Source organism: Nelumbo lutea, chromosome 3 (genome assembly GCF_056320005.1).
Source record: "Nelumbo lutea isolate HS-2025 chromosome 3, American lotus-T2T, whole genome shotgun sequence".
In the NCBI taxonomy this organism is placed as follows: Eukaryota; Viridiplantae; Streptophyta; class Magnoliopsida; order Proteales; family Nelumbonaceae; genus Nelumbo; species Nelumbo lutea.
In genome coordinates this window covers 63,602,723-63,626,395 of record NC_142686.1, presented here as the reverse complement: position 1 = coordinate 63,626,395, position 23,673 = coordinate 63,602,723, and the positions used below count along the sequence as shown (strand labels likewise).

Here is a 23,673-nt window from a genome sequence, read left to right as displayed (position 1 = left end):
GGTCTGCAAGCTACATGCTGGAGGTGATGTAGGGAGGGCATACTTCTTGAGATGTAACCCTTTCTCTGATAAAATGCCGGTCCATTTCGATATGCTTAGTTCTGTCGTGCTGTACTGGATTATGGGTTATATTGATGGCAGCCTAATTATCACAGTACAACATTAGGGGTTTTTCATAAACAATAATCAATTCCTTAAGTAATGATATCAACCATAGAATCTCAGCCACACCATTTGCCATGGACCTATATTCAGCTTCAACACTTGAACGTGAAACAACACTTTGTTTCTTACTCTTCTAGGAGACCAGATAACCTCCTACAAAGGCACAATATACCGAAGTAGATCTTTGGTCATCAACACACCCAGCCCAATCAGCATCTATGCATACTTCTATTTTCATGTGGACATTTTTCTTGAAAAAAATGTCTCTGATATCCTTTCGCAAGAAGGTGAGTAGTTCTAGGAGAGTGCATATACTGACTAACTACACTGACTACATAACTAATGTCAGGTCATGTGAGGCAAAGATAGAGAAGATTTCCAACTAACCGTTGAAACATAGTTTTATCTTCAATGGGCTCTCCACCCTCTGCACTAATCTTGTGGTTCTGTTCAATAGGTGTTTCTGCAGGCTTAACTCCCAACTTTCCTGTTTATTCTAGTAGATCAAGAACATACTTTCGTTGAGAGACAAAAATCCCATGCTTGGATCTAGCTACCTCAATGCCCAAGAAGTATCGTAGTTCCCCCCAGATCTTTTACCTCAAACTCTTGATGAAGGAGTTGCTTAAGAGACTCAATCTCACTAGTATCACTCCCGGTTATTACAATGTTGTCCACATACACGGCAAGCAAGGTTGCGGAGGAACCCACACTCTTAATAAACAAGGTGTGATCTAACTGAGCCTGCACATATCCGAACCTATCAAGGGCTCATCTGAATCTGTCAAACCATGCTCTGGGGGACTGTTTTAGTCCATATAGAGCTTTGTTCAACCGACAAGCATTTCCTGTCTCCGTACCATAAAATCCTGGAGGAAGCTGTATGTAAACTTCTTGCTGCAAGTCTCCATTGAGAAAGGCATTTTTAACATCTATCTGATACAATGGCCAAGAGTAACTAGCTTCAAGAGATAATAGTACTCTAATGGTGGTCATCTTTGCTGCTGGTGCAAAAGTTTCTAAGTACTCAATACCTTATGTCTGAGTAAATCCTTTTGCAACTAATCGGGCTTTATACCTTTCAATAGAACCATCAACATTATATTTTTCTGATGAGGGCATCTATTTCTACTTTTATCGCATCTTTCTATTCTAGTACTTCCTATGCTTCCTGTATTGTTTTGGGAATGGGAATATCAACAATGGATGCGAGAAAAGACTTGTAGGAGGGAGACAAATGATCATAGGATAGGAACTGAGAAATGCAATGAGATGTGGTGCAACGACGTTTTCCTTTACGAATTGCTATAGGGAGATCAAGGTCACTGAATGAAGGTGAAGGCTCTATGGTTGGATGTCTCTCATCTGTAGTATCTGTGGTACCTAGACCTGGATTTGTAGAAGGAACTAGGGCTATTATGGTACCTGGATATGAATATGCAGAAGGAACTGGGGCTACTATGGTACCGGGATCTGGATCTGCAGAGGTGGCTAGGACTGACCTGCACTGCTGATGTCCAAAATCGACCCGTCTCCATCGTCTGTGATAGACTCTCACATCCTTGCACTTTTGATACATCCTTCTTCACTTAATGGGATTGGAAAAGGAACTTCCGACGAGCTACTCCTGGCTTCACTATCTCCCCCTGAGGAGAAACCCTTGGATAATAGGGTTTATCCTCAAAGAAGGTGACATCCATTGAGAGAAATCTTTTTCCAGAAGTTGGTTCATAACAACAATATCCCTTTTGAGTTTGGGCATAACCAAGGAAAATGCATTTGGAGGCCTTAGGACAAATTTGGAATGATGAGGGCCAAGGATTTGAAGGAAGCAAGTGCACCCAAAGGTTTTGAGGGGAATGGAAAACAATTCTTTATCAGGGTATAAAAGGGTGAATGGAGTTTTCATGTCAACAACCCGTGAGGGAATTTGATTGATAAGATAAACTACTGTAAGAATGGCATCCCCCAGAAACGTACAGGTACATTTGAGGTAAACATAATACCTCTGGCTACCTCCAATATGTGCCTATTCTTTCTTTCAGCAACCCCATTATGCTGTGGTGTATGTGGGTAGGTACTCTGATGTATAATCCCATGATCAAGCATGTAGGAGGCTAATGGGTTTGAAAAATATTATTTTGCATTGTTGGATCTAAAAATTTTAATTTTGACCCCAAATTGGGTTAAAATCATTTGATGAAAGATTCGGGTTAATGCTGAAACCTCATCTCGAGAACGCATAAGGTAAACCCAAGAAAACCGAGTATAATCATCAACAAATAATAGGAAATATCTATACCCCCCCCACCCCCACCCCCACCCCCCCCATGGTAGTGGTATAATAGGGTCCCCAAACATTAGTATGCACAATTTCAAAAGGAATATTGTTTCTGTTATTACTTAATGGATAGGTAGTCCTGCAATATTTTGCAAGCTCACAACTTTCACATTTCAAACTTGTCACCTGAACAAATTCAAATATACTAGGAAACAAACTTTTCAAAGCCTGAAAGGATAAATGGCCCATCCTATTATGCCAAAGCATCACCTGATCAACGGATTGAGAAACAAAAGATTTCTTAGTGTCACTATCCTCCTGATGAGCACTTCCTCCAAGTCGGTAGATTCCATTTGTTTCACGGCCAGTCCCAATCACCTTCCTTGTTTCCAGATTCTGAAAAATACATTGGTCAGGAAAAAAAGTTATTGAACAATTCAGTTTTTTTGTAATGCTACTAACTGAGAGCAAGCTAGTATTAAGCTTAGGAACTTGCGGGACAGAGGATAGGGAAATTGCATCAGACAACTTGATGTCTCCTTTGCTAGAAATAGGAACAAGGGATCCATCAGCAATGGATACTTTGCCTTTACCAGAGGATAAATGATAGGTAGAGAAAAGTGATGGCAAGCCAGTCATATGGTCAGATGCTCTTGAATCTATTATACATGAATGTTTTGTTTTACTTGGACCTGAAGCATGATAAGCTGAGGCCCGATTACCTGATTGAGCAAAGGATGAGGTTGAAGGAGCTGATGATGGCTAAGGAGATGATACTGAGTTACCGACTTCACTTTCCAATTGTGTCAGAGCAGTTCGACAGTAGCTAGGGTGTCTAGAGGAGTGACTCTCGAGGCCGTTGAGGCTGTACTATCAGTGTTGGCAGCCATATTGGTATTCCCCTTTTTGTTTATGAGTTTTGCTGGATCTAGATGTGGATGTAGCTTCCAACAAGTGTCTTTAGTGTGTTTATATTTCTTGCAATGTTCACAGATTAGGCCCTTTTTAGCCTCTTTTTTCATATCCCTTACCTTTTCTCCCCCGGGCTTGGGTTTAACTGCTGTCAAGGCAGATTCGAAAGGTTGCTGCTGTAACATAGCCTTTCTCCTAGTTTCTTCACTGTGCACTAGGGAATAAGCTTGATATAGAGTCACACTTTCTCTTGTTAATAGCCGCTGTCTTACAATATCATACTCAGAATTTAGGCCAACCAGGAACTCAAATACTCTGTTAGTTTCAACTTGTTTTTTGTAAGTCTGTGTATCTTTCTAACTCTCCCATTCAATTGTCTCAAGGTGGTCAATCTCATGTCACGTAGATTTTAGGGTTGAAAAAAAACAGATACTTGTTTCTCTCATTGTCTGAGATTTTTAACCTCACACTTTAGCTCATAAGCCCTAGCAACATTAAGGGGCTGAGAGTAGGTTTCTTTCACAACATCCCATATTTATTTAGCTGTTTTTGCCCATAAGTAATTTCGGCTGATGTGTGGCTGCATGGAGTTGCACAGTCATGTCATCACCAAATAATTTTCTTTAATCCACTTAGCATAAGTGGAATCCTCCTTAGTTGGTTCCTTCACATCTCCCAACAAATAGTTCGGCTTTCCTCTTCCCCCCAATGGCCATCATGTCTGATTGGGCCCACTCTAGGTAGTTTGAACCATCAAACTTTACAGTTGTAATCTGGAAGGTGTTTTCAGTCATGCCACCTGAACCAGCCCAAAAAACACCCTCTCCTTGGCCCTTAAACTCCATTCTTAGAAGTTAATTAAAGGGCACTTACTGTACTAGTCGGCCTACTGGTCTGTAACTAGTAGTAGGACTAGATGAAGAATTCTGATTCAGTAAAAGAAACCTCTCTAATTACTGTGACAGTCGGCCTACTGGGTGTTGAGACTGATAACAGTAAAAAAAAAAACTGATTCAGCTGTAACAGTCCTGCTGAAACATCTCTACTGGGTCTTCTAGGGAGTAAAGAATAACTTAAAAAACGAGGGAGACAAATCTGATTACCTCCCTGAAATAATAACAGTCCTGAATCTCGAGGGTTTTTCTCTTAAACCCCAAAAGAAAATATAGAAAGGAGAAAAATTTCTGACCGTACCTCTTAGATCAAGTTATTCTTGTTGCCGATCTTAAGAGAGATTGAAATCTCACCAGGGAAAGAACTTCTGAAATTCTGATTGTCTCTTCCAGTCTTGAAGGCTGATCTCGAACCAAAATTCCTCTGAAATTCTGATATCGAACCAAAATTCCTCTGAAATTCTGATAGCCGCCTCCAGTCTTGATCAAGAATTGATCTTGATCCTCTTATCCTTCTCTGATTCTTCCTGGTTATCAAGGATTGATCCAATCTTTGGGCTGCTGCTGTAGATAACCTCCAAGAATCAGCCGAAGAACTGATCTTTCTATTTTTCCAGCCCTAGGCAATTCTCATGTGGTCGGCTGGATCAAAACCACATGAGAAACCTTGGATCTTGCTCTGATACAAAGTAGTTGTACAAGACTACAAATATCTCTTAGGTTTTGAACAGAAAATAAAGAAAGGAAGAGAGAAGATGAGAAGAAAAAGAAGAGAGATGAAGAGGGAGAACTCGTGGAGAGGTATTAGAAAGAAGAGAGTGGTTGGTGTGTTTAAAACAGCCGCCCCACTCCTTAATTTATGTACATAGTTTCCTAATTATAAAAGAAATTTAATGCTTACATGGCAATAAAAGATAAGATTAAAATAAACTAATCCTAGATAAGATAGAATAAAACTAATCCTACTAGGAAAGTTGATCCTAATCAATTTGAATCTAAGTACATGTCTGGGTGTCACACGAATACACTTAATGTGGGGTCCACAGTTTCCTACACTTCATGAATCTGAATACAAACATGGTATCATAGCAATAATTTACTCTTGTTCTGCTTGCCCACTCTTGCATTCTCTCTTTTCTTTTTTCAAGCTTTTTTTTTTGTTGGAGCAACAAGAAGGAAACCTTGTGCTGGTTGTGGTTAGCTGAGACTGTTTCTAGGTTTTTTTTCCTTGGAAGAACCTCCAAGGAGGCCCAACCTTGGTAGGGCAAGAAGCTATGGAGTAGTTGTGTGGACTACTAGACCTATTTCTCGGGTCTAGCTGCTGGACTGCAAAAAGATGACAGTCTAGGAGATTCGCGTGTACTCTAAGAAAGGTTGTTTTTAGAGCTCAAGCAAAGGGAGGTGCTGTTTGATCTGTTTTACTTGCTGAATATCAATTTGTGTGAGTTCAAGATGTCTTCTAATACAAAGTGAAGTTTCATCTGGAGATTCCAGGACTGTGGACAGTGTTATTCATCTTGGAAACCCAATGGTACAAATTACTATGTGAAATTAGATGAATACAATTATAGGGATTGGTCATTTCAGCAAGATTGTCCAAAAGTCATGAATTGCAAGGATACATAATACATTGATGGGAAGATTAATGAGTCCGAGGGAGAGGAACTGGGTTATAGGACATGGTGTATAGAAATTGCAACTGTGATGTCATGGGTGATGACTTCTGTGACTCCTAAAACCGTAAGGACTGTTCAGCACTATACTAACCCATTAGATTTGGGAAAAGTTGTATATTGCTTATGGTCAACGGAAAAACATTGCAAGGATTTACATCTGGATCAAGATATTTTAAGCTTGGCTCAAGGGGACATGACTGTTGCAACTTACTTTGCTACACTAGAAGGCTTATGGAGCTTGACCATCATTTAATCCTTAAATGGGACAACACCAAAGACAAAGAAAGACATGTCAAGCAAATTGAAGAAGGGGGAATATTCAATTTCCTGGTTGGTTCAGATCACTCATATGAAAACATTAGAGCACAAATTTTAGGGAGAGATGAACTTCTAGACCCGCATCATGTGTTTTACTTAATTAGGAATGAGGAGACGTGGAGGAAAGAAATGGGAATTGGTGTTTTTCTTCAGCATATTGAGCAATTTTCTCTAATTTTTAGCAACTCTAAGGGTGGGTAAGAAGAATTTGAAGTGTTCACATTGTGAGGGAGAGAGACACACTAAGGATACGTGCTGGATTCTTCATCCTCACTTGAAACCAGTAGCACTGAGAAAGGACAAGAAGCCAAACAAAGGTCCTAACAACAATTCAGGTCATATAGCCAGCTTGAGTGTGCAGATAGTGTTTCTAAGGGTGACAATACTAGCTTTTCTAACTTGGGACAGACCTCGACTCCTCTAAGTAGCTTCCCAAAATTTACAACTGAAGAGGTAGATATCTTCAATCAACCAATGTGACCAATTTTACATTGGTCATTTGGGTACGTAATCCATCCCTGGAATCATTGGCATCAAAATGAGGATCTATACTACGTCCTGCTTGTAATCACCCCTGTGGGATGCATGGGATGTCAGCTTTTCAACAATGTTGTTGTAAAACCATTACAGTCGATAGAAGTAATCCTAGGATTGGTTGATTGGAATCCTAAACATGGATGTAGGGAACCCTCCAATACCTACTGGTAGAAATGGGAGATCAAGTGGACACTCCAGAACCCCCATAAATTGTCCAACTCAAAATTTCCTTCTCTAGATTGATGAAATAGTCTAAAGAATCTTGAATATCATGTACATATCCTTCAACCTTGCTGGATTTTAAAGTCTCTTCGGTTTCTTTGACTTTCCAGAAAAATCATTTACTCCTCTTTGATCACTGCATAACTTTGAGCATGCTAATCTTGTCAAAAGCAGGATTGGTGAATGTCTCACCAAAGGTTTCACTTACAAAAAGAAGTGAATTTTTTCTTTTATTGCATTTGAGCATGCATGCATAAATACGTTTTAGAGAAAAAAATTGTTTTGATGTCCAATACAATAACAAATGTTTCCTGTCATCTCTGATATACTTTGTTGCTGGGTGTTAAAGTGAGCCGAATAGGGGTAGTTTAGTCATCTCATATTTGTTAAGTACCTTGCTTATGTGGCAGTTTTATTAGAGATTCTCTGCCCACACTTAAGTAAGGGCAATTTAGTCTTTGTAAAGGTTATTAGAACCTAATAAACATTAGGGGGTCGAATGAACAGTGAACAAATCAGTTTTGACTAAACCCTCCTGTTCTCTCTCTCTTTTCTTCTTCTTCATCTTCTTCTTCCTTCTCTCCTGGTTTGGGTTACTGTAGCTGCATTCGAAACATGGTATCGAGCGAGGTTCCTGACTTGCTTCAGTTTGTAAAGCATCTCAGCTGTGTGAGTGACACCTTCTTCTTCGTTTCTGGTTAGTTAATAGAGAGAACTGGTTCACCCTAGGTCTGAGACATCACAACTCGTTTCTCTCTGCTGGGCACAGTCTTCTTCATCAAGGAAAGTGATTTCAGCAGTGAATGGCTTCTGTGCCCTCATCTTCCATCTGTGGTGTTGGTAATGTTGACATGGCTTCTGTGCCCTTATCATCTGTTTTATATTTACCTAAGTTTCCATTCAATCTTATGTCCGTTAGTAAAATAGCCAAAGCTCTTAACTGTTCTGTTACCTTCTTTCCTTCCACTTGTGTTTTTCAGGATCTCAAGACGGGGAAGAAGATTGGTGGGGGGCATGAAGCTGGTGGATTGTATTATCTTGACGGTGTTGGATCTTCAATTGCTCTTCAGACTTCACTTACTCCTCTACAATGGCATTGCCGACTGGGACATCCATCTCTCAAGGCTCTTAAGATTTGGTCCCGTCATTGAGTCATTTGTCAGTTTTGCAATGTGAGTCATGTCAGTTTGGGAAACATCGTCGTGTGTTCTTCAGTCCAAGAGTTTAGAGTCGTATGTTGAGTCCTTTTTCTTTGGTTCATTCAGATGTTTGGGGTCCAATCAAAATAGTCTTATAGCGGGTACAAGTATTTTGTCTCCTTTATTAATGATTGTTCAAGAATGACATGGATTTACTTAATGAAAGAAAGAAGTGAATTGTTTTCCATTTTTCAAAAATTCCATGCTGAAATACACACACAATTTGTGTTCCAATCAAAATTCTCCGTTCAGATAATGGTCGTGAATACTTTCTTACTTCATTTCAACAGTATTTAGAAAATGGCATTATTCATCAGACCTCATGTGCATTATTCACCCCTCAACAAAATGGGGTAGGTGAACGGAAGAACCGTCAACTTCTTGAAACTGCTTGGTCTATTCTTCATCACATGAATGTTCCTAAATGGTTTTGGAGTGATGCTGTACTCACTGCATGTTTTCTCATTAATCAGATGCCCTCTTTCATCCTTCATGGTCGGTCCCCCTTCTCTATATTGTTTCCCACTTTATCTCCATTCCCATTAATTCCTCGCGTCTTTGGTTGTGTGTGCTTTGTCCACAATCTGAGTCCTGGAATAGACAAGCTAGATGCACGCTCAATTAAATGTGTCTTCCTTGGCTATTCACGGACTTAAAAAGGGTACAAGTGTTATAATCCCATTACCTGGAAGTGCTATGTCTGCCCTTATGTCACCTTTTTTGAGTCTGTCCCCTTCTTCTCAAGTCTTGAAGCACCTTCGTCTCCACCCGTACTTCCTCTTCTTCTTCCTGTCAGTGATCCAGTTCCAGATGTTGTTGTTGTAGACTCATCACCTCATCTAGTGCAGATCACCACCAAACGACCACCAATCCGGCAGGTGTATACACGTCGAACGACACCGGCCCCTCCTCCAGCTTCTACCTCATCTGCGGATCCTATCATGGCTCCTATTGTTGAACCTTCAGACCTTGACCTACCCATTGCCTTACGGAAAGGTAAACGCAGTTCTACCCTCCATCCCATTTCCAATTTTGTTTCATTATCTCGTCTTTCTACCTCACATCGCCAGTTTGTTTCACTTTTGTCCTCTATTTCCATACCTAACAATGTTCAAGAAGCTCTTAGTTCACCTGGGTGGCGGTGGGCAATGGAGGAGGAACTTTCTGCTCTTCAACATACTCAAACGTGGGAACTTACTACTCTCCCACCTGGTAAGCATGCTATCAGCTGTAAATGGGTGTATACTGTGAAATACTTGCCAGATGGTAGTGTGGAGCGTCTGAAGGCCAGACTTGTTGCTAAAGGTTACTCACAATTGTATGGAGTGGACTACATGGAGACATTCTCTCCGGTGGCTAAGATTGGTTCTATCCGTGTACTAATTTCCCTGGCAGTTAGTTATGTATGATTGGCCTCTGTTTCAGCTTGATATAAAGAATGCCTTCCTCCATGGTGATCTTGTGGAGGAGGTATATATGGAGCAACCACCTGGTTTTGTTGCTCAGGGGGAGGATGGTAAGGTATGCAGATTGAAGAAGGCAATTTATGGGTTTAAACAATCGCCGCGTGCTTGGTTCGGGAAGTTCAGTGAAGTGGTGAAGAGTTTTGGAATGAAGAAATGCTAGGTTGATCACTCAGTGTTCAGTTATGACTCAGAAGCTGGGAAGATCCTATTAGTGGTCTATGTGGATGATATTGTCATTACTAGCAGTGATAAATTGGGGATTTGCAAACTAAAGGTATTTCTGCAAAATCATTTCCAAACAAAAGATCTTGGAACATTAAAGTATTTTTGGGAATAGAAGTTGCTAGGTCAAAACAAGGTGTAAATCTGTGCCAAAGAAAATATGTTCTTGATCTATTGGAAGAAACATGACTGTTAGGTGCAAAACCGGCTTAGACCCCCATGGAACCAAATGTTAAGTTGAGCAGTGATACAGGAGAAGTATTTCAAGATCTTGGAAGGTATAGACGACTAGTGGGGAAGCTGAACTATCTGACTATCACGAGACCTGACATATCCTTTGTAGTTAGTGTGGTGAGCCAATTCATGCAGAACCCTCAAATACTTCACTGGGATGCAGTTCTTAGAATTGTAAGGTATCTGAAAGGAGCTCCAGGCCGTTGACTATTGTATAAACCAGGAGGAAAATTGAAGTAGTGGGGTATACAGATGCAGACTGGGCAGGCTCAGTGAATGATAGAAGATCTAGTACAGGCTATTGCACATTCCTTGGAGGAAATCTTGTGACATGGAAGTGTAAAAAGCAGATAGTTGTGGCTAGAAGTAGTGCTGAAGCTAAGTATAGGGCCATGGCACATACTACCTGTGAGTTAGTGTGGTTGAGGAATCTTCTACAAGAAATTGGGTTTCACATGGATAAACCTATGACACTGTATTGTGACAACCAAGCTGCACTCCATATCTCATCCAATCCTGTATTTCATGAGAGAACAAAGCACATAGAGGTTGATTGCCACTTTGTGAGGGAGAAGGTCCTTGCTGGAGAGATAAACACAGAACATGTGGGCTTGAGTGATCAATGGGATGATTTGTTTACAAAAGCTCTAAGCTCAGGGAAAGTGAATTATCTATGTAACAAGCTGGGATTATATGACATATATTCTCCAACTTGAGGGGGAGTGTTAAAGTGAGCCGAATAGGGGTAGTTTAGTCATCTCATGTTTGTTAAGTACCTTGCTTGTGTGGCAGTTTTATTAGAGATTCTCTGCCCACACTTAAGTAAGGGCAGTTTAGTCTTTGTAAAGGTTATTAGATCCTAATAAACATTAGGGGGTCGAATGAACAGTGAACGAATCAGTTTTGACTAAACCCTCCTGTTCTCTCTTTCTCTTTTCTTCTTCATCTTCTTCTTCCTTCTCTCCTGGTTCAGGTTACTGTTGCTGCATTCGAAACACTGAGAATCAACACTTTCTGGTTATTTTAGCTTAACTGATTCATTCTAGTTGATAAATACAATTTTTCCCCTTTCTGTTGTGTGGTTTCTGATAAATGACTTCTAGTAACCTCTCTCTCTCTCTCTCTTCAGCACATCATTCATTTTGAGCTTGATTGATAAATTAATTGTTTGATTTCTATGGAAAATGTATTTAGAAGTTTATATGCCCAACCTTAACCTTTGTTGGTTTGTTTATTCTTTTTCCTTTTTGAAGGTATGCATCTTGGGGGGGAAGGGTGCCTCATAGACCTGTTGAAGATATTGCATTTGCTGTAGCTCGCTTTTTCGAACGTGGAGGAAGCTACCAGAACTATTACATGGTATAATATGTCGTGTAGCCTAGCATTATGGTTTTGGCCCCATTTATGTTTATGTTTATGTTAGTTATCTTTGTTTCTTTCTTATTGGGATAAATGTGCCTGGGATTATTTTGTATACTTTACATTTCTTCCTGCTTACTAATCAGGGGCACATTTGTCATTGTATTTCTTCCTTAATGCCCTTATATGAAAGATTGCTGGGGGGCTGTTGGAAGTATGCTGCCCATTTCTTTCAAACTCTTCTTCTCTCTTCTTATTTCTTCAAGCCTGAATGTAAACATGGCATCAGAGAGCATTAATACTACCTTTCCTACTGGTTCGAAAGTTTGATCTCTTGCTGTTTTATCTTCCTTGTTTCCTTTATTTTTGCTTATGGTTGTTAAAGGAACCCTAGTTCTGCTTGTGGTGCTCTAAAACCTTGTTGCTTCCTAGGGTTTTCCCTTTGGAGAAGGTCCAAGGGAACCCAGAACAGGTTCAGTTATGTCCTACTAGGGCAAGGCAAGCTGTGAGTAGTTTTTTTTTTTTTAATCAGCAAAAAGGATTAGTTTTATTAATGGGCTGGTAGAAGTTAAAATAGATTGGGTATCCATTCACCCAAATATACAGAAAACAACAATGTCCATTGTAGAGAACACTGATGTGGGCCCCACAGCTACGGTCCCACTGTGTTCGTAGGGTAGAAGATGTTCTAGTCTGCCTAGGGTTAGCTATTGGTCATTTAGTTGTTTCAATTGTTTTTATTTCAGTCTTATTTTTGCTCTATTTGTTATGTAAAGACTAAGGGCAGATCTGTCATTTCCATGTAATGAGCATAACCTATAAATATTAATTAAAGTGGTGGCGGCAGAATATTCAAGCTTCTGCTCCTCCTTTCAACCCTTGTGTTCTACTGCTTCTCCTCCCTCTTCCTCTTCTTTCCTCTTACTTTTCTTCTTATCTTCGATCCTGAAATCCATTAGGGTTCATGACTGATAACAGTCCTGAACTTCTACTTGGTATCAGAGCTAGGGCTTCTCATGTGAGTCTAGTCCAGCCGACCACATGAGAACCATCTAAGGCTGGAAGCTGAGAAAGCAGAGTTCGTTGACTGGTTCTTGGAGATCTCCAGAGGATTAGCAGCTGTTTGAAGAAGTGCCACAGTTGCATCGAGTTGGTGATCAGGAAGAATCAGAGAAGGCTAGGGTTTGGATAACCTTGGTAGGCAGCGAACTGCATCCTATTGTAAGTCTTTTATTTTCTGAGAGAAGTAACATTAGAAAAGATAGGTTGGACCTATCTAGCAAGGGTGGCCGAACCATTCTAGGGTTTTATCTCTCTATTCTCTAGGGTTTTGTCTTATCCCTGCGGCAAACCCTAGTATTAGGCCGAACCTTGTGATCTTATCCCTGCGGCAAACCCAAATAGTTCTCCTCAACATTGATCAATTTTAGGGTTTCATATTAACCCTAATACAAACCTTATCCATACGATACTGTCTGGAGTGTATGGCTCTTAGGACTGATTAAAACTTCAAATTGGCTTCAGCATATCAGATTGCTCTTCAAACTGTTTTTCAGTTTTCTTTTGGGGTTTCGAACACTTCTAAAGGGGTGAAAACAGTTCGGACTGTTGCTCTTGTGTGTGGTTATTGATTTCAGATCAGTCTTATACATGTTTCATGCACATCTATCGTGAGTACAGATTGGTTCTATACTGATTTTGTGACTGTTGTTGGGAGTCCTAGTGCTGGTTTTGACTGTAGTAACCATACTTTTATGACTTCTGGTTCTTGACCGAAATGGAGTTTAAGAATCAAGCAGAAGGCAGTTTTGGGAACAACAATTATGGTGGTGGTTCTGAGACAGGTTTTCAGATTACAACCGTAAAGTTTGATGGATCAAACTATTTGGAATGGGCCCAATCAGCCATGATGGCTATCGGGGGAAGGGTCAAAGTAGGGTATCTCTTGGGAGATGTGGCTGAACCTTCCAAGGGAGACCCTATGTATACCAAGTGGGTCCAAGAAAACTACTTGGTTATGACATGGCTCTGTAATTGTATGCAGCCCCATATCAGCCAAAATTACTTATGGGCAAAGACAGCCAAGGAGATATGGAATGTGATGAAAGAGGCTTACTCCCAACCCCTTAATGTTGCCAGAGCATATGAGTTGAAATGTGAGGTGAATGCCCTTAAACAAGGAGAGAAACCGGTGTTGGTCTACTTCTCTACCTTGAAGTCCCTGTGGCATGAGATTGATCACTTAGAGACTCTTGAGTGGGAGAGTCCCAAAGATGCTCAGATACATAGAAAGCACCTCGAGACAAACAGAGTGTTTGAGTTCCTGGTAGGACTGAATTCAGAATATGATATTGTGAGGCAACAAATTTTGACCAGAGATAGTGTGACTCTCTCTCAGGCATACTCCTTAGTGCACAGTGAAGAGACCAGGAGGAAAATCATGATGCAACCTCAGCCGCTTACACCTGCCTTGGTAGCTGTCAAACCCAAAACAGAGGGTGATTCAGAGAGGGACAGAAAGAAGGAAGATAAAAGGGATGTGGTGTGTGAGCATTGTAAGAAACCTAAACACACAAAAGAAACATGTTGGAAGCTGCATCCACATTTGGTCCCGGCAAAGTTGAGAAATAAAAGGGGTAATGCTCATGTGGCTATGACTACTAATTCAGCATCCTCATCTGGCACGAGAGGCACACCATTAGAGACCTTAGCTGCAGTTTGGGCTGCTCTAATACAATTGGAGAAGGAAGTTGGCAGTTCAGCTCAGTTACCGCAGTCATCATCAGCTCCGGCCACATCGGCCTTTGCACACACAGGTACTCGAGCCTCAGCCTACCATGCCTCCGCTCTAGGTACTACTGAACCGTGTTGGGTAATAGATTCAGGTGCATCCGACCATATGACTAGCTTGCCCTCTTTGTTTACTACTTATCACTTATCTTCTGGTAGGGATAAAGTATCTATAGCTGATGGCTCTCTTGTCCCTATTTCTGGCAAGGGTGACATCAAACTGTCGGATACTATATCCTTGTCCTCTGTCTTGCATGTTCCTAAACTGGATACTAACCTCCTTTCCGTTAGTAGTATTACCAAACATTTGAATTGCTCAGTAACTTTCTTTCCTGACCGATGTGTTTTTTAGGACCTGAAGACGAAGAAGGTGATTGGGACTGGCTGTGAGACGAATGGGATCTATCTGCTCGGGGAGAGTCTATTTCCTACTTTGTTTGAGTCTGTTGAGTCATCTTAGTTGAAGTGTGAAAGTTGTGAGTTTGCTAAACATTGTTGAAACTCTTATTCATTGAGTAGTAAAAGGAGTATTAGTTCTTTTATATTGTGCATACTGATGTTTGGGGGCCATATCACATTTCTTCTATGGGTGGGTACATGTATTTTTTGTTATTTGTTGATGGCCACACCCGGTTTTCTTGGGTTTATCTTATGCGATCACGAGATGAGGTGCCTGCCTTGACCCAAAACTTCCACCAAATGATCCTAACCCAGTTTGATGCTAGGATAAAAGTGCTTAGATCTGATAACGCAAAGGAATACTTTGCTAAGCCATTGGCATCGTACCTCCTTAATCATGGGGTTATCCACCAGAGCACGTGCCCTCATACACCTCAGCAGAATGGGGTTGCATAGAGGAAGAATAGGCACATCTTGGAGGTGGCTAGAAGTATTATGTTTACCTCCAATGTCCCTATTCGCTTCTGGGGTGATGCTATCCTTACGGTGGTATATCTTATTAATCGGATTTCTTCTCGGGTTCTTGATATGAAACCTCCTTTTTCCCTTCTATACCCCAATGAGGAGTTGTTCACTATTCCCCTCAAGACATTTGGTTGTACCTGTTTTGTTCAGCTTCTTGGTCCCCATCACTCCAAGTTTCAACCCAAAGCCTCCAAATGCATCTTTCTTGGTTATGCACAAACTCAAAAGGGTTATTGTTGTTATGATCCTGTCTCAGGGAAGAAATTTGTATCCATGGATGTCACTTTCTTTGAGGAGACACCCTACTAATCTCGGGTCTCTCCTCAGGGGGAGAGTAGTGAGTGTGGAGATTTGGGTCCTTTTCTTCAGGGGGAGTGCAGCGAGGACAGGGTTAATACCTTTGGGCTGTTCCCTTACCTATTCCAGTTGGTGATGAGGGCTGTAGTAGCGAGGGTGGTCAAAGGGATCAGGAGTTGAGAGTCTATCATAGGCGATGCAGGCAGGTTGATCCTGGTCATCAGCAGTCCCAGCCAGCTCCAATCTCTTCTACGGCTCCAAGTCCAGATATTACAGTCCCAGGGCCCACAGAGACACCTTCCATTGTTGCTACCTCACCCTCTGCAGATGACCTTGACCTTCCCATTGCCCTCCGTAAAGGAAAACGGCATTGCACCACATCTACAACCCACTACATCTCCCAGTTTTTGTCCTATGATCGCCTATCTCCCTCCTACAGGTCCTATCTCACCTCCGTTGCTGATGTCCCTATTCCGAGAACAGTGCAAGAAGCCCTATCAGTCCCGAAGTGGAGAGGTGCAATGCAAGTTGAAATGGATGCCTTGTTGAAAAATAATACCTGGGAGCTAGTTGATTTGCCCAAAGGAAAGAAACCAGTTGGATGCAGGTGGGTATTTACTGTGAAGCATAATGCGGATGGTTCCATTGAGAGGTACAAAGCTTGGCTAGTTGCAAAAGGGTTCACTCAGACTTATGGTATAGATTACTTGGAGACATTTGCCCCGGTAGCCAAGATGACCACCATTTGGGTTCTATTATCTCTTGCAGCAAGCTACACTTGGCCTTTGTACCAAATGGATGTTAAGAATGCCTTCCTGAATGGGGACTTGCAGGAAGAGGTTTACATGCAGTTGCCTCCTGGATTCTATGATACAGAGGCAGGTAAGAAGGTTTGCCGGCTCAATAAGGCATTGTATGGTTTGAAGCAGTCACCTAGAGCTTGGTTTGACAAATTCAGACTAGCCCTTGGGAAGTTCGGTTATGTACAGGCCCAGTCAGATCATACACTGTTCATCAAGAGGGTGGAGTCGTCACTGACACTACTTGCAGTTTATGTTGATGATATTGTGGTGACAGGAAATGACAACCATGAGATTGAGTCCCTCAAACAACTCCTTCATCAAGAGTTCGAGGTGAAAGATCTGGGTACACTACGGTATTTTTTGGGTATTGAGGTTGCTAGATCTAAACAGGGGATCTTTGTCTCTCAGAGGAAATATGTGTTAGATCTCTTGACTGAAACTGGAAAGTTAGGTGTGAAACCTGCAGATACACCCATTGAACAGAACCACGGGATTAGTGCAGAGAGTGGGTAGCTGCTTGAAGACAAAGTTATGTTCCGGCGGTTAATGGGAAAGCTCCCATATCTATGCCTTACCCGACCAGACATCAGTTATGCCGTTAGTGTTATCAGTCAGTACATGCATTCTCCTAGAACCACACACCTAGCAGTAGAAAGAATACTAGCATACTTGAAGAGATGCCCGGGAGGTATACTGTTCAAGAACAATGACCACATGAAGGTGGAAGTCTATACGGATGCTGATTGGGCTGGGAGTGTTGATGACAAAAGGTCTACCTCTGGATATTGTGCTCTTGTGGGAGGTAACCTGGATTCTTGGTGGAGTAAGAAACAGAGTGTTGTCTCCCGATCCAGTGCTAAAGCTGAGTACAGGTCAATGGCTAATGGAGTAGCTGAAATTCTTTGGCTGAGATCACTACTTGAGGAATTAGGTATTGAGTATGAGAAGCCCCTGATGCTGTATTGTGATAATCAAGCGGCTATTAATATAGCACACAACCCAGTGCAGCACGACAGGACTAAACATATTGAAGTTGATCGACGCTTTGTACGAGAGAGGGTCTCATCACAAGAAGTGTGTCTCCCATACATCACCTCCAATATGCAACTGGCAGATATCCTCACCTAAGCTGTATCATGGAAGAAGCTAGAGGCAGATCTATCCAAGTTGGGAATGATAAACATTTATTCCCAACTTGAGGGGGAGTGTAGAGAACACTGATGTGGGCCCCACAGCTATGGTCTCACTGTGTTCGTAGGGTAGAAGATGTTCTAGTCTGCCTAGGGTTAGCTATTGGTCATTTAGTTGTTTCAGTTGTTTTTATTTCAGTCTTATTTTTGCTCTATTTGTTATGTAAAGATTAAGGGCAGATCTGTCCTTTCCATGTAATGAGCATAACCTATAAATATTAATTAAAGTGGCGGCGGCAGAATATTCAAGCTTCTGCTCCTCCTTTCAACCCTTGTGTTCTACTGCTTCTCCTCTGTCTTCCTCTTCTTTCCTCTTACTTTTCTTCTTATCTTCGATCCTGAAATCCATTAGGGTTCAAGACTGATAACAGTCCTGAACTTCTACTTCCATATAACTAATTTACAATAGAGCTCAGAATAACTGCTGCCTTAACACCCCTTGCTTAGCTGAAGTGTCAGCCATCCTATTAGCCACCCTTCGTGTCCAAATAAATGAAGCATTCAGGTCCCCTTTCAAACTATCTATCTCCCTTAAGGCATATCATTAAGCCTAAATACACCATCCATTCAGCCTTTAAAGGGTCCCTTTCTCCTATAGGTCCTGAGTACATAGCCAGCATTTTACTTGAGGAGTCTCTAAACACACCACCAATACCTGCCCTCCTCAGGTTTCCCATTGAACTTCCATCAAAATTTAACTTTATCTTATCCCTTACTGGTGACTTTCATTCCATCATCTCTCTTTCCTTTTGTTTGGAAGAGTGTGCCACCTCATTCCAAGCCCTTATTATATCAGTCACTGTAAAGCATTGGAAGATGTCAAGGGTTTTTATCCATTGAGCCAATTTAATTTTTATTAATTCCACCAACTCCTCCTTTGACCTGAGCTTCTCATTAAATATTCTTGCATTCCTCTCCTCCCAAATGGACCAACCCCAACAGCTCTAACTACTTTGCACATTGTTCTTCCTCTTTTTTGTTGATAGTCTTAGGAAATTTGGACTGGAAAGACTTCCTACATCCTGAGGAGCTATCCACCTGCAACCTAAAAGAGTACAAAAAGACTCCCAAATAAACAACTCAAAAGGGACAAGAGATTAGTAAGTGGGGTAAGGATTCAACATTTGCAAAACAAAGAAAGCACACATGTGGGGAAAGACATCTATTCGGCCTCCTTTTTTGAAGCAAATCATAGTTGTTCACCTTTCCAAGAAAAACCTCCCAACACGGTTGAACTTTAGTTGGTATGGGTTTACTCCAAATTTCTTTCGCTGGGAATTTTTCTCCCACCTCTAAGAAAACAAACTAAAGTTTAACTGAATAAGGGTCTCACACTCACTATCTCTCAGCCCCCTTCTGAAGCCAAAATCCCAACTTACACCCAGAGAAGAGAGAGTGACAAATCTCGAAATTGGTTGGTACTTGTGGTCAGACATTGAACAAAGGCCCGTTAAAAGGGAACTAGGAGGAGCATCAGCTGGCTAAATGTCTTCCCGAAAGAGAACCCTCACCCCACATCAGACTTGATAAAATTAATAAAGGTTGGGTATACCTTTTGGGTTTCTTTCCAAGGGGAACTTGAGGTTGAAGAAATGGCCACCCTTGCATCCCAGCCATTGTTCATCATGCCATGAATGCTTTCAATGATCTTGTGTCAATCTCTTTCCAATGGGAACCTCCAGAGCCACTTTCCTAGTGTAGAGAACACTGATGTGGGCCCCATGGCTGTGGTCCCCACTGTGTTCATATGACAACACATGTAACCTTTGTTAGTTATGTCAGTGTTAGTTGGTAGTTATCTTAGACAGTTTGTTATTTCAGTTTATTATTTGTTTTATTTGCCATGTAAGCATTAAGGGCAATTCTGCCCTTTCCTACATTTAGTGAACATAACCTATAAATATTGAGAGAGTGGCGGCGGCAGATTCATTCGATCTGTCCCTCCTTTCAAAACACTTGTGTACTTCTGCTTCCTTCTTCTTTCTTCTCCCTCTTTCTTCAACTTTTCTCAATCCGAAATCTTTTGGAATTCAAGGCTGACTGTAGTCTTGATCGACTACTCCTAGTAATGATGTGTTCCTGAGAATCAGGTTCCCTTTGTTGTGGGACTTAACAGTGTGGGCCTTGACCCAATTATTTCATGCCTTCCTATTCCTTGTTGGGCTATTTTGCTATTATGTGCTAATAGGCCTGAGCTTCTTTATTTTATTACTAATGGGGGGTAAAGTTGTAATCTTATGTTTTTTGATGTTACCCTAATATAAATATTGGTTTGAAGGGCTGGGTAAGGTGCTACCGCCCTATTCTAAATTTCTATTTCTTCTTCTTTTCCTTCTTCTTCATTAATCAGAATACAAACATGGTATCAGAGCATTAAGTTGATCTCGTTCTGCTCGCCTATCTTCTTCACCTCATCTTTTCTGAAGTTTTCTCTTTTATTGTTGGATTAACAAGGAGTTCTACGGCTGATCGTGGTTGGCTGAAGTTTTTAGGTTTGTCCTTGGAAAAACTCCAAGGAAACCCAGAATAGTTGCTGGTATGCCCAGGTAGGGCAAGAAACTATGGAGTAGTCGTATGGACTACTAGAATGACCCATCTAACAGGTCTAGCCACTGGACTGCCAGTATATCAGTCCAGGAGATTAGTTTACAGTCCAACCAAGCTTGGTTGCGAAGTTTGAGTAAAGGGAAGTTCTGTTAGACCTATTATACTTGCTGCTATTTCGAGTTTTGTTTAGGTAGTAGTCGGCTACTAGGAATAGGATACTCATAGTAGTTGACTACCACGAAATCTCTTCGTGAAGCAGTTGATTACTAGCAATAGAGTATTGTTTTGAGTGAGTTTATAATGTCTTCCAGCACTAGTGAGGTATCCTCTGGAGGATCTAGGACTGTTGACAATGTTATTCACCTTGGAAACCCTATAGTACAGATTATTAATGTGAAGCTAGATGAATAAAAGCCGTTTCAGCAAGATGGTCCATAGTGAGTCATAGACTACAAGGCTAGATTGATGGGAAGATTAAGGAGCCCAAGGAAGACGAACCAAGTTATAGGACTTGGTGTAGGGAAAATGCAATTTTGATGTCATGGTTGATGACTTCTATGGTTCCCAAAATTGTGAGGACTGTTCAGCATTATACAACAACCCACAAGATTTGGGAAAAATTGTAAACAATTATGGTCGAAAGAAAAGTATAGCTAGGATTTACAGGCTGAATCAAGACATCCTTAGTTTGTTTCAAGGGGACATGGCTGTAGGAACTTATTTTGCTACATTAGAAGGCTTATGGGAAGAACTTGATCACCATTTAGTCCTTGAGTGGGACAACACTAATGACAAAGAAAGGCATGGCAAGCAAATTAAAGGAATAATATTCAAATTTCTAGCTGGTTTGGACCACTCATACAAAAGCATTAGAGCTCAAAGTTTAGGGAGAGATGAACTTCCAAGTCTGCATCATGTGTTTTACTTGATCAGGATCGAGGAGGTGAGGAGGAAAGAAATGGGAATTAGTGTTCCACTTTAACCTAGTGAGCAGTCTGCACTTGTTTCCAGCAGCTCTAAGGGTGGAAAAGGGGCTGATAAGAACTTGAAGTGTTCACATTGTGGGGGAGAGAGAGGCATACTAAGGATACTTGTTGGATTCTCCATCCACACCTGAAATGAGCAGCTTTTTGGAAGGACAAGAAGCCAAACAAGGGTCCGAACTACAATTCAGGTTATGTAGCCAACCCAAATGTAACAAATGGAGATTTTAAGGGCAACGATACCAGCTCTACCAACGTAGGACAGACTACTACTTCACCAAATAGCTTCCTAGAGTTCACAACCAAAGAGGTAGATATCCTCAACCGGGCTATGGCTTGGTTGAAACAATTATCCATTGCTTCATCCTCATTTGCAAAGACAGGTATAACATCTGCCCTTACTGCTGTTCAATCCTCTTCAGCACTCCTCTATGGACAGGTCAAAGGTTCTTGGACCAAATGGTTTTACTATGGCTTTCTATCAGGAGTGTTGGGACACTATCAAAAAAGATTTGCTTGAGATTTTTAAGGAGGTTGAAAACAACCATGTGATTAGTCGTGGAGTTAATGCCAGATTCTTAGCTCCTATTCTGAAGAGATTAGATGCCAAACACCCTAAAGATTTCAGGCTGATTAGCTTGGTGACTAGCATCTATAAGATTGTGGCAAAAGTGCTTTCTTTAAGGATTAAAAAGGTCCTTCCCTTTCTCATTACTCAAGCCCAAGGAGTCTTTGTTCAAGATAGGTAGACTATAGACCAGATCCTTATAGCAAATGAATGTGTGGAGGAAATGAAGAGATTAGGCAATCAATGCTTCATTTGTAAGTTGGATATTGAGAAGGCCTACGACTTGGTGGATTGGAATTTTCTATTAGAAGAGTTAGGAAAATGTGGATTTGGGGATAAATGGTGCAGGTGGGTGAGTTGATGCATAACCTCTTGTCATTTTTCAGTTCTAGTTAATGGAGGGGTCAAGGATTTTTCCAGCATGTAGAGGGCTTAGGCAAGGATACCCCCTTTCACCTTTCTTGTTCACACTTGTGGTAGATGTGTTCAGTAGAATGATTTCTAAAGTAGACAGGGAAGGGCTGATAAGTGGATGGAGAATAGGCAGGAATAATGTCTCGGTGACTCATCTTCATTTTGCTGGCGATATTATCATTTTTTGTGAAGGGGGAGACTTAGGGAGAGTGAGAAGCCTAAAAGATCTTATTAAATCCTTTGAGTTTGCTTCAAACATGACAATTAACTTTGACAAAAGTTGTGTGGTTGGAATCAATTTGGAAGCTTGGGAGGCAGAGGTTGTAGCAGGTTGTCTAGAGTGTTCCATGTCTGATTGGCCTTTAATCTACTTGGGTCTTCTGTTAGGAGCTAACCCAAAAGAAAGTTAGTTTTGGTATCCAATTGTGGAAAAGTTCGAAAAGAGGTTGGCTTCTTGGAAGAAAAGTTACATATCGTTAGGGGTAGAGTGACCTTGATTAGGGTGACTCTTTCCAGTCTTCCGGTTTATTTTCTCTCGGTGTTTAGGATACCTTCAAGGGAAGCTAAGAAACTAGAAAAGGTGATGAGGGACTTCTTGCGGGAGGTAGGGGAAGAGAAGAAGGATTATCTGATTTGGTGGGAGATAGTTGGAAGAAATAAGGAAGAAGGGGGATTAGGATTAGGTAACCTAGTTCTTAAGAATGGAGCTCTTCTAGGGAAGTGGCTTTGGAGATGGCCATTGGAGGGAGAGAGAGAGAGAGAGAGAGGTTGTGGCACAAGGTGGTGAAGAGTATTCATGGCTGTTTGCAGAATGGTTGGGATGCTGGGGTATCTTGACGGGTGACTCTTGCAACACCCTAGAAGGCTATACACGGAATCCTTCCCCATTTTCTGAATCTGGTTAGGTATGATGTTAATTCTGCATCCCAAAACTTCCCAGTTAAAGAATTCTGGATTAGATCTATCCCCCCAAAGATTGCTGTTTTTTGTTGGGAAATTTTTTATGGTAAGATTAATACCTTGGAAAACTTGCAAAAGAGGAGACCAAAGTGGTACTTATCCCCTAATTGGTGTGTTCTATGTAAAACTCAGAATGAGGACTGTCACCACTTACTGATATCTTGCTCTTTTACTGTAGCTTTATGGAATTGGATTTTTATGTTGTTTGAGTGTAGGTGGAACTTGCCATCTGATACTAGCTTGCTGTTAAGTCCATCTTCCTTTGTATGGCATACAAGAGAGGGAAAATTATGTGGAAGTGCATAAGAGCAACTTTGTTGTGGACTGTTTGGGAAGAAAGGAACACCAGAATTTTTTGTGAAAAGGAAAGGAGATTTGCGGAAGTTAAAGAATGTATTTTGATAAGGGAAATTCAGTGTCTTAAAACGCTAAATCTCTTTGATGCATACTCTTTCGATGACCTATGGACAAGCTGGTTAGCAGTGGCTAATGCTTCTACTAGGAAGGACAGATATGTGGTTAAATGGATACCACTTGTGGAGGAGTTTATTAAGCTGAACTTTGATGGGAGTAGCTGAGGTAACCCTGGACCTTCAAGTATAGGAGGGGTGCTGAGAAATAAAGACAGTAGCATTATATCTTTATATTCAGGCCCCGCGGGTGTGGGAGGCTCTATAAGGGCTAAATTACTTGCTGCTGTGCAAGGAATCCAG

General features: G+C 41.2%; 1 protein-coding gene across 4 annotated transcripts in view; it reads left to right on the top strand.

Annotated features, from left to right (window-relative positions):
* Positions 1–23,673, top strand: part of BGAL9 (beta galactosidase 9) — a 150,973-nt gene that overhangs the window by 9,066 nt on the left and 118,234 nt on the right. For all 4 annotated transcript variants that reach the window (XM_088978864.1, XM_088978863.1, XM_088978865.1 and 1 more), the window contains exon 8: positions 11,379–11,484. In XM_088978864.1, coding sequence (XP_088834990.1) covers positions 11,379–11,484 — 106 coding nt within the window. The remainder of the gene's footprint in view (positions 1–11,378; positions 11,485–23,673) is intronic.